The 11,736-nt window shown below is 40.5% G+C and overlaps 1 protein-coding gene across 1 annotated transcript; it reads left to right on the forward strand.

Moving 5' to 3' along the window:
* Nucleotides 1-1,397: 1,397 nt before the first annotated feature.
* On the forward strand, nt 1,398-11,521 carry MRPL1 (mitochondrial ribosomal protein L1; the record flags this gene model as incomplete). Its single annotated transcript, XM_010078472.1, has 7 exons — nt 1,398-1,641; nt 2,683-2,766; nt 3,543-3,614; nt 3,824-3,935; nt 5,280-5,380; nt 9,329-9,410; nt 11,364-11,521. Coding segments are annotated over 7 exons (853 nt in total), but the record flags the coding sequence as incomplete, so codon positions are not given.
* Nucleotides 11,522-11,736: the final 215 nt, after the last annotated feature.

Genomic DNA, 11,736 nt, shown 5'->3' on the forward strand with positions numbered 1-11,736 from the left:
GGGTGGGTCTTCCCCGGGCTCGACCAGCGTCTTGCCGTCGTCCCCGCCTTGGTGAGCGCCGCGCCGGCCGCCCGGCCCTACGCTGCGGCAGCGAAGTAAGTGGGTCCGCTGTCCTGCGAAGCGGCTCTCTTGGCCGCCGGGTGTTCAAGTGTCAGGATGTCCTGGGGGTGGTAGCGGGGGAGTGTGCGGTGTTTGCGGTGTCTGTAGTGTTGCTCTAACAGCCGAGTTGGTCTTCGTGGCATCCTGCAGGCAACTGCCTCCTAGAGAAACAGTTTGGAGAGAGGTCTAAGCTGGACTTAGAATCATAGAATGGTTTGGGTTGGAAAGGACCTTAAAGATCATCAAGTTCTAACCCCCTGCCACGGGCAGGGACACCCTTCACTAGCCCGGGTCGCTCAAAGCCTCCTCCAGCCTGGCCTTGAACCTGTAGGGAGTGTTTTCTGTTATTCTTGAAATAACGAATGTAAAAGTTGAGTGTAAGATTTTATTGATATTTTTGATGCATGCTTTTGGAGGGTGCAGCAGGCTTACAGCTGAAGGAGTGCTGTCAGTATGAAAGCTGGTGTGCCTATGGAATTGGTTTCAAACAATTCCACTTTTTGTTTCAGGTTGCTTTTTATGGTTTAATTTGTTGGTGTGTTGTTTTTTTTTTTTACGGCATAAGTGGGTGAAGTAAAAACTCTGTGTAGAGAACAGCAAGGCATGCTGTACAGCAAGTGTTCTGAAGTGTTGCAGACTCTCTCACTGTAGTTAATAGAGGAACAGATATTTAGCTATTACTGTAATTTGTTTCTTCCTTGATTTGAGAGCCTTTGAAAATAGGAGAATAAGGATTGGGGCTGGTGTTTGTTAACTGCGTGCAAAATTATACAGGAAAGGAAGAAGAAACCTTTTTTGAAAGGTGGGACTGCTGTGATCCACTGTAAGAAGCAGTAAAACAGCTGAGCTGTCTCCTGGTTCCCAGGAAGGTGTGTGGGATTTGCTGGATTTGGAAGTAGTTCAGGTACAGTGCCTGATACCAGCTCATGTGCAGGCAAGAGCTGTAAAAAAAGAGGGGGGGAAGAAAACTCCAAAACAAACAAAAAACCCCAAAGTTGGGGTATTGCCTTAAACTGGTTTTGCTTTGATACAGTAGGGGGTTATGAGTTTGGTTCCATGCTCTGCAAACGTGAGTACATTGTTTGAGGAGCTTCGTTGCCTTCAGAGCTTTTGATTTCTGTCTTGGCTGTCTGAAACAAATAATTGGGATGAATTTAGGGAGGCTGTTCATCTTTGTGTGAACATTCCCTGTTAACTCATCATTAATTAGTAACTGACACATGACAGTATCTACTTTTTTTCTCTTGGAACATGTGCTAAACTCTTCAGTTGATGATTATGTTTTTGTTTTGTTATAGAACTGCAAAAAAGGATTCACGAAAGACCAAGCAAGAAGAAACAAAAAAGAAACCAGTAACTAGGAGGCGGCCGCTGATGAGCAAGCCCGTGGATGATGTGTACTTGATGTGGTATTATGAGCGGCCATCCTATGATGTAGAAGAGGCTGTGGGTATGCTGAAGAAATTTCAGGAACTGGATTTCACTTACCCAAAACAGCATGTCTATATTAACGTAACCCTGGATATGGCACTACAGAAGAAGGTAGGTTGGAAGTGGATACAATTTTTAATCCTTTTTAATGTGGGAAAGCTGCATTTTAACTGCAAAGTAGATGCTGCTGTTGGTGTTCTCAGGTGCCTCCTGCAGCTTCTCTAATTGTTGGAATAATGTGTCCTTTTGCGGGTGGCTTTGTGCCTTCATACATGTATTAAACATCCCTCGTATTCCTGGGGTGAAGATAGCACCACCGAGGATTTTGAAAACAGGCTGTTATGTGACTAAAATTCATGTCAGGACAGAACTGATCAAGCTAAGCTAAACATAAAGATAGTTACCAAACCATGTATGTGGTGTGTTCTGGGATGATTGTTACAGGGAGAAGTGTAAAGACAAGCTTCTTCCTGTCCCTGCCTTCACTTTGCTTTGATTTTTTTTTAATAATGTTGCTTGAAAGTTTGCTACCACTTGTTTGCCTATGCTGTTTTTGGTTTAAAATTGTCTAGCCCACTTAGTCTTTCCCTAAAACTCTTTCTGCTTCACCCATAAGGAGAAAATGGGCCTCTTGAAAATTGGTTCTTTGCATGTGTAATTACATATCCCTTTGGCATACCGGTGTCCCTTAGAGATAGAAAATAAGTTTATCCTTATTCTTGCTCCTGCTTTCGAAGGCTGTGTGCTGGTCTTAAGGCTTGGCGAGAGACTCATTCTTTGCTAGTGTTTTGCATTGGCCGTTGCATCAGAAACATAATTTGGATAAGCTGCAGATACATCATCTCAGTGTTTGCTATCGAGTGCACCTGAGCACAGTAGCAATCCTACACCGGAGTCACCGATCCCAGCCCCTTTCTCTTGGGCAAACTGCAGCATCAATAACTCATGTCTCTTAAGTTTAGATTTGAGTATATACAGAACATAAATAATCAGTCAAAACTTGTGCATCGTGCTTGTTTGTTAGGACCTCTGCACAAGGAAATTGCAGGCAGGGTTGCTACACAGGGGAGCAGCTCCCTGCGGTTGTGCAACGTGCCCTGAAATAATGATTTCTTTCTTGTTTTAATATTTTTTTCTTATTTTACTTTTTAGAAAAAAGTGGATCCATTTGCAAGCACTGTTCTTCTTCCCTATCGCTTCACAGATGAGACGAATAAGGTCTTGGTTTTCACAGAGGTGGGTAAGCCTGGCTTACTTCATAGCATGTTCTTACAACACAACTAGTTCCCGTTCAAGTGCTGTTCTTTTTATTGAAAAGACTCTGCAGATGCTTTACAGAACTCTCCCTAGGATTAATCTTCAGTAGCGTCTTAATGTATTAACAAGCATCTTAAAGGATTTCCTTCATCCTGGTACATTTACACATCTGGAGATTATTCTAGCAGTGCAGTTAGGGAGTAAACATCTGCATAGATGTCACTAAGGAAGAGATTATTCAAGTTTGTAGAGTAAAAGCCTTGTCCCCTGTTTGTAACACAGGCAGATTGTTCAGTGTAGCTGTTGTGTCCAACCCTGCTGTGCAGATTGGAGGTGGGTGTTAGTCACAGTAACTTGTGCTGTAACAGGATAGCTTTGGGGGGAGGGAGGCAGGCAGAAAGTAATTTCTCCTCAAAAACCCTAAAAAAAACTTGCCTCTGCCCTAAACCCTTCATCTGCGAAGGAGTTCAGTAATGTGAAGTGGTGTGTAGAGCAGTTGTAGCTTCTGTATGAGGGCAGTTCCAGTCTCTTCCTTAAAGGAAAATGAAAGGACCTTAAAGTTTGAGTTCAACCTCCTATGTTATATCACCAACATTAAATAACTTTGGCCTTTGATTGCCTTAACTATTCTTTCCTTCTTAGCCTGTAAATAATCTGTTTTATACCGAGTTGTCTAAGATAAATCTCCTACCTAGTGCTGTTGCTATAGACCAATTGATAGTACAGGTATTAATAATTTTTTTTTCTCTCAACAGAATGAGCAAGAAGCTGAAATAGCTCGAGAGAATGGAGCTGCTGTTGTGGGAGGAGTTGAATTAATCAAATGGGTATTTATTTTTTTTAAGAATTATGTAACTATCCTAAGTTAAACACTCCCTGAGGGGGACAGAGCAAGAAACCTCATGTCCAGCAAACTCTAGCATGAAGTTAGCAAGCCAGTATGAAGAGTGAGAGATTGGGTTCTGTACTCTGACTTGCTTGTGTACTGAGGCCAGTTTATTATAGTCCTAAATATATTTAATTTTTTAAATTGCAGATTTTGGAAGATGAAATCCAAGTGGATTTCTATGTAGCTGTTCCTGCAATAATGCCTAAACTAATACCTTTAAGGAACAAACTAAGACGGAAATACCCAAACACAAAAAGAAGTAAGAATTGATTCTTTCTTATACATCTTGGTACTGGAACAAGGCTTAACTCATGAGGTGACATTGACACGTTTGATGAGGATGTATAATTACATTGAGTTATTTGGCTGCATGTGACTGAGCCACTTGTCTTAGATAAGAATTGTTTTAGGAATCTAGAACTGTGCTTTTTTTTTCTCCTACAACAGGCAGATGTGGGATTAGAATCCAGATAGGTTTGTCAGCTGGTTACACCCATTCTTGTTAGTCCTGATGAACCATAACAGTATTGTGAAGATACCCAGGAAAACAGAAGCAACTTGGAAAAAACATATTGACTGAGATAGTTGTGTTGTGTAACTGTTGTGCAATTGTTTAGATCCCAGCTTTGTGGCTGCTCCTGCTCCTTGTCTGTTCATTACTTCCCAACAACAGAGTTATTTAGGCTTTTCCTTAGTACACCCTGCTTCCTAGCTATGTTGTCTCTCCTTTTTCATAATGCTCAAGACATTTCCTCTTCAGCTCAGCTTGTCACTGCAAAAAAACATCAGTCCCTAAATACTTTTGTCCTCCCTTGCTGACTTACTTTATTTTAGCAATGTGTCAGTGGTCTGTTTCAAATACGGAAAATAAAAAAGCAAAGCTGTTGTTCAAACACTGAACCTGTGCCAGCTGTGTGAAGCACTGAACCTTGAACCAGATTTATTTCCCTGCCTCAGCTGTCTCAATGTTTTTACAAGCTTCAGGCAGTGTTTTTAGCCTCCTAAACATTTGAGACAAACCTATTAACCTGGCCAAAGCATTGCAACAGAGAATACCCCAGATATTTTTTGGAACAAATTAAACCTATATTATGCCGTTATGAACTTCCTTGGTTTGTAGCTTATCCAGAGCTGATTTCTCTTGGATCTGTGGAAAGATGTGTGGGAGAAGAGATGCTTGTATTTGAAGTGATTGAGGGATGTTGTAAATCTGTTGAATGAGCCCTTGCAGCTGAGATAAGAAGCATCTGTCTAGACTTGTGGGATGGCTGTATTGGGCCAGCCTGTTCCAGGTAGTGTGTGTGTGTGTAATCTTGCTGTTCTGTAGTAGTAGACTATTTGTTTTCAAGTTAGACTTTGGGCTTGTTCTAAACCTAACTGTAGGAGGCTTTGTTCTTTAAAACCACTTTAATTATATTAGGTAATAAAGCTTTGTTGTTATATATGCTCTTCACAGGTTTTTTTCCTTTGTCTTGTTCATGAAACTGCATTTGATTGGAATTAACTGCCTTAACTGAAACATTGAATTCTCTTGTATTGATACCACACTTAGCCATGCTAATAACCATTACTCAGACAAGGTTTGGTTTTTTTTTTTAATTAGATTCCCTGGGCCATGATATTCCCAAAATGCTGCAACTCTTCAGAGAAGGTCTTGAGTACACGGTAGAAGATGAGCATCTAATCGAGACAAGAATAGCAAGAGTAAGTTGTATATAGAGTTCTTAAGTTTTCTCTACTGAGCAGAGCTGAAGCTGGTATTAAAACAGGGGGAAGGACGTGTAGATCTGTGTGTTCCCCAGATTTTTAATTATGTTGTTTAACTGACCGGTGAAGTAAATGTAACTTTTAGTCTTTGTTGTGTGACATCTTCAGCTGATGTGTGGTCGTAGAATAGAAGGTGGCCCTGCTGAAACTGAGAGCAAGCCATACCTGGTGCTCAGAAGTTAAGGATGCTGACAAAGGGATCTGTATTTGCCCTGTATTGGCGTGGAGTGGTAATACTGAACAAAACAGGATGAAAAAGGTACTCTTCCTAGTAATTCCTTTGAGTTGAGACCTTAATGTAGGCTTCCCCTTACTCCTGCCTTCCCCAGTACTCTTCTGGGAGTAAAATAAAGCTTATTTGATATTTTTTTAAATTAAATAAACTATGGGTCTGCAAGCCAGTGGTCACTATGCACAGGTGGATCAAAAAATGTTTGCTTTAACCTAGTTATTAAAGACTCAGTGTTGATAACTTCTGTCCGGGACTGGAGCAAAAAACCTGGGTTATGTAAGGGTATCTCTTGTCTTTTTTTTAATACCCTTAATGTGTTTTCTTTAATGATTTTTTTTTAATTTTCCCTGCCCCAAATTGTGTATTTTATTTTGTTTCTGTTTTGTCTACTTGCAATCCTGCCTGATTTTTTTGCTGTCCTTTAACTGATACTGGTGTGGAAAGGAAGAGTACAAGGCTCAATCCCTGAAGCTTTGTCTGGTGGTGTCAGAGATAAGCCAGTTCGTTAATTCTGGCTAGCTGCTGCAAGTTGTGCATGTTGCTTCAGAGGGCTTGCTCTTCTATATGAGACCAAGCGGAGGTTCTTGGGACTGTTTTCCTGAAGTGTGTTATACGTTACACTTTGATGCAGGCAGGAAGTCTCTTTAGTAGTGTGTAAGCTGAATGGACTGTGTGAAACGCCTCAAATCCATCCATCAGCCTCTTTCAAGGTTCATGACTGTTCTTATATATCTTTAATTTTTGCTTTGTACTACTTAAAACTTAATCATTTTTATACTGTGGGTCAGCCTAAAAATACCTGCAAATTAAGCTGCTTGCAAAGTTTATTCTTATGTAGTAAAGAAAAGAAAAATAAGGTTTTTAACAGAGGTGAATGAGACTCGGATGACTTGATGATGTTCAGTGCAGTTGAAGTTGGATCTGCTTAATGCAGCTGCGGTGAGAGTCTCTGAAACGAAAACCACGTCCTGTTGCTGATGTAAGCTGTTGGTGTTGCAGGTGACCCGAGGTTCTGTGTTGGGGCAGCTCAGCCCTGCAGCTTCATAGCTCTTTGGAAGATCTGCTGCAGCCAGAGATGTCACCTGGTACTAGTAGACTCTAGGGTCTCATGAATGAACTCTTAATGTTGGATCAGAAGCAGCCTGATGAGGGTTTACTTGTGCACAGAGCTCATCTTTGCTGTGTTCATGTCAGCTGCGTGGCAGAGGTGACTAACTGCACACTGGGCAGGACATGCTGGGTCCCAGTGTGGTGCTGAGTTGTGTGCAGAGGGGTGTCTTGGTGACTTGTGTGAAATGTCTCCCCCCTCTCTAGCTGCTGTCCTTTACCTGACTTAGTTTTCCAGCTGTTTGTGCAGCGGCACTGGAAGGAAATCTAGTACAGGCGAGCCTCTGGGAGGCAGTGGGGGCCTTGAGTGGTGATGCATGTCTGCTCACCATTAAATCGGAGCTTTTTAAATTTAAATCTTGTCAGTGAGAAAATAATAATGTATGAATTACGCAGAAGCATGAATATTTATTTACTGTGTTCCAAACAGTAGTGGAGATGTTTCTGGGAGTCTGCCAAGCAGGCGTTTCACAAAGAGATACTTTCCCTTTAGTGCTGCTGTCTCGTGTTATAGTTGCTCCCTCTGCAGGCATTGTAATTCTTCAGGAAGACTTAAGAATTAAAGATACTTAGCTCCTGCTGGAGTTGATCTGAGCAGAGTAGCTTGTGCAGCCTTGAAGGTCTGCTCCAGAGTACTTTTGTCAGTTTGGCGAAGGTTTGAATTAAACTAAATAGCTAAGTGCTGATACACAGCGACTGTGTACCTGCAAGGAATTACTGTGCAATACTTAGTTGGAAGATGGAGTATTTATTTTGATGTGTAAACTGTTTTGAAATACTTGGAGCCCATTGAGCGTTAACTGTCTCCATTATGGAATTGTCAGCATCTCAAGTAAATTATGCTGTGTGATCTCTGGGCTTGTGTCATGTCTGCCTGAGTGCAAGTCACTCTGTCCTATTTTCCTGTCCTATCAAATGCAGAACAGTAACTAATGTCTTCATCATATTTTGAGATGGGTCTTGTCTCATACTGTGTTGTACTTCTAAGTCTTTACAAGAAATTGTAACTTACTGTTTAAAGCAACTTGCAAATTCTCTTATCTTACAAATGCTTCTAGACTTCATTAGAGGTGATGAATGTGAAGTAGCTCACTGGAACTGCACAGCTGAAGGTTCACTTTAAGGCCTGAATTTAGTGTAAGGTTTGGAAGCGAATGCTATTTGAGCCTTCATTTGAAATATAATTTCTAATTTGTTAGTAGAAATGAATTGTTTTGTTTAACTAGCTCTGAGTATTCCTTTATTTTGAAATTGGTACAGCACAGCGAGGCTGTCAATGAAGTGAAATGTGCAGCGTTAGAAAACAGATTTTTAGGTCTGTTAATTTATGAATGATTAAGCACTTAGTAATCAGCATAACAATGATGAAGATGAATGTGTACTGGCCTGTGCAGCAGAGGAACTGCATTTGGATTGTAAGTCTGTCAGAAGAGCATAAAGAGAGATTAATGGACCAGATCTGTCAGGAGAGCAATGAAGTATCACAGTACTTCTATTGCAATGCAGTGCATACCTTTACCGAGATAGTAATGAAATCTGCTCATGCTATGTTGGGAGGTGGTGGAGAGGAAGAAGGGACCCTGGTGATGCCTGTAGGCTCCCCTGAAACAGAGTTAATTCTGTGAGGAAAATACTCTCTTTTTTTTTTTTTTTCCTCCTCAATTCCATAGCTGAAACCTCTAGAAAAAGAAGTTGATTTTTCATCCAGATAAAGGTGTGTAGATGATACACGTGAAACCAGAGAGCAAATTAAGCGAGACATAGGAGGGCATTATAGCAGCAGAAGGTGAAGTCTGTGAAATGGATGTTAAGCTCATGTTATATGAGGAAAGAAGATGAAAATAATTTTGGCAGCAGTGCTTGTACACTTGCAAGTATCGGTGATTGGTGTGATGAGGACTGCTCAAGTGCTCTATTAGATGGGAAAATGGGGCAGAATGAGGAGCCACCACTCCGTGGTTCTTGTTGCAAGGTCAGAACTGCCATGGATGGGAACTGGGGTGCATAAAAAGGGTAGATACAGACCTGATACGTCTCTAAAGCTCAAAGCTTCCATGTATTTTCCGTAAAAATTATCAAGTCACTGTAATATGTTGAAATAGGGAAGAAGCTTTTCAATTTTTTTTAAATTACTTATTTGGTTCCATTACGTTAATTAATGCCTTCAATTTCAGATGCTTGTTTTTTTACTTCATCTGTTTTGTGTTCTCTGAGAGCAGCTTCTTGAAGCTTCTTTCCTTAAATACTTCATTTCAGTATGATTTTTGCAAAAGCACTTGTACATATATTGGTTAAGACTTTTCACATCTTCAGGGCTATGTGTTCTGACGGAGCTGTGGGAATTTAATATCATACATAGAAACAAGGAAAATAATGATGAGTGTGTAACCATGTATGAAATATGTTTTCTCAGAGTCATTTGGATAAGGATGTTAATGGGATTTGTAACTCTGTAACAGGAAACACAAATGTAGGAAAATATATTTACCCCATGCTTTCTAGACTTTAAGTACAACCATGGCTAACTTTACATTATTGTTTTTCAGCTGGATATGCCTACTGAGCAGATAGTCGCCAATCTGAAAACAGTTATCCAGGATATCTGCACGTTCAAGCCAGCGAGTTACGGTAAGTAGCTGTTCTTCTAACGTGGTACTTGAAGTTACAGCTAACAAAATTAAGAAATGAGCGGTCTTTGCTGAGGTGTCATTAGATGACCTCGCTGCTTTGTCTACCTTGGGACAGGAAGAGCGAGCTGTTAAGCATCTCGATAAATCAAGACATAAGAACTTGACAGCCTATAGGGGCATGAACAGCATCTACTCTTGCTGCTGTGAGCTCTCGCTGCACTGCAGCACTCCGTAAGCATCTGTCCGAGGGAAGAAGTGAGATGTACAAAACTAAGTTTGCAGGTTTGATGCTTAAACAGATTAAAGCCATACAAGGAAATCCTTATGAGAGACAGGGATCTTCAGGGTCTCTGTGTGTTGGTTTTACCCCATTGACATGCCCCTGTTGGAGCTAAATGCAAAGAATTTGAACCCAGAATCCACCTGCAGTTGGTCTAGTTAAAACCTATGCTTCAGTTAACACCTAGTCTGGTGTTAGCTACCTGTTTGAAGGTGTACAACCTTTTTCTTTTACTAAGATACTTCCAAAATTTCTGCTGCTCCAAGAGAAAAGCTGTTTATCTTTTTTATTATTTTATTCCTTAGGAAAAGGATCAGGTTACAAAGGAGCAAAGGTGTGAATTCTGTGTGTTGTTCCTGTGGGCTCTGCTCACTTCTAAGCCAAGAATATGAGCGACTAATATGGTATCTGCTCTTTGTCATAATGAAGTGAACTTTAAACAAATGTCATGTGCTTAGCTGGTGTGGAAATGGTGATTTATGAATGTAATTTTATGGAAGAATAGCCTTGTTTAAGCTAAGAAAGCACCTTTTTACATTAATATTAGCCTAATGTCTGCAAAAAGAATTATCTTGTGTCTCTTACAGTGATGCTGTCAACAGTAACTACTGTACAGACAGAGAACAGACCACGAAAAGCAAAGTATTTTTAAATTTTTATTTAGATTATATTTAGAAGCATTTCAGCCCAAATAAAAAGTATAAGGGGTTGGTTGACTTGAAATATAAGTGAGTAAAAGTAGAAAGTGATGGTATTTTTGTCCTTGGTGAGTTTGTATGTCAATTACATCACCCTAGTTAAGTAAGGGTAAACTGTTCTGGTCTTAGTAGCATTTCTCTTTATTTTGCAGTGTCAGGCTTGTTTTTTTGTGGTGGCTCTTTTGCTGGCTTGATGAAGATATTTGCCATTTATAGGAAGCAAAGTTGGTCATTAACATATATTTACAACAATGGAGTCTAGATATGCTTGCTAACTATCAATCGCTTGGACCAGCTAGTTGTAGATTTCTGTTCGTAGTTCCTTTCAGAGCTTCCAAGCGTGTCTTCAGCTATGTGGTTATCAATAAAACACCATTTGTCTGAGTCACCTGATCTAATGAAAGGCTAAAAATACCTCCAGGCATATGTTCTCAGAGTATAATGCAGGTCTGTTTAATCTTCCACAAATAAATTTCTGTAGTTCCTCTTGTCAAAAGGTTCTCTCAGCATTTGGTGGTAGGATTCTGAGATAAGAACAGTTTCTGTTGTGCTCTTAGTCATACGTTAACATTTGGATGATCAACAAACTTCCCACCCATATCTTGCCACTCAGGACCATGTCCCAAAGCGAGTTCACCTCTATTTCATTTTTTTGGAGGAGTGCTTGTGAAGTTTTACTTGTGTGTTCTAAGGCCCAGGGACACCACTGATGCCAGCTGCTGGTGAGGGGCTGAAGGAACAAGGTAGCCATCAAGTTACTGCCTGTTGTGGCACCAGAGTGTGAATTGCATTTTGAGCCCCATCTGCCGGGGTGGATGTTTAACTCTCCATGCTGAAGGGATGTGTCTACATGTGTAGTTCTGCTTCTGGTCACGTGCTTGACACAGAATGGGTTAGTACTGAGTTAAATCAGCCTGGAGACATGAGACATGGTGGAGTGGCTGAATTGGTGATGGTGTTCTTTGTTTTCTAGGTCCTTTTGTGCAGAAGTTGGTTATTAGATCTTCAACCAGTGAAGGTTTGCTACTGAAGCTTGATGGACTTCTACCTGAGGTAGAGAAAGTAGAAGAGGAAGGAAAAGATAACACAGAAGATGAAGAAAAAAATGTCCAAGAATCTCCTAGTACCTGAGGTCTTTCCTTGTAGACCTGATGATAAAGCTTGAAAGCAAATGGTGTAATTCAAATCATACTTAATGAAAAGAAAAAATAAATCTATCTGTGAATTTCATTTTTCAATTCTGTGTAACAAGAAACAATGTCACAAGCAGGAGTCTCTTGTCAAAACCAAAGACACTTCAAATTCCTCCTGTTGGTAGCTTAAAGCTCTGTAGTTTGTGGGTGTTT

The sequence above is a fragment of the Pterocles gutturalis genome, unplaced genomic scaffold (assembly GCF_000699245.1).
Source record: "Pterocles gutturalis isolate BGI_N339 unplaced genomic scaffold, ASM69924v1 scaffold2903, whole genome shotgun sequence".
Lineage (NCBI taxonomy): Eukaryota > Metazoa > Chordata > Aves > Pterocliformes > Pteroclidae > Pterocles > Pterocles gutturalis.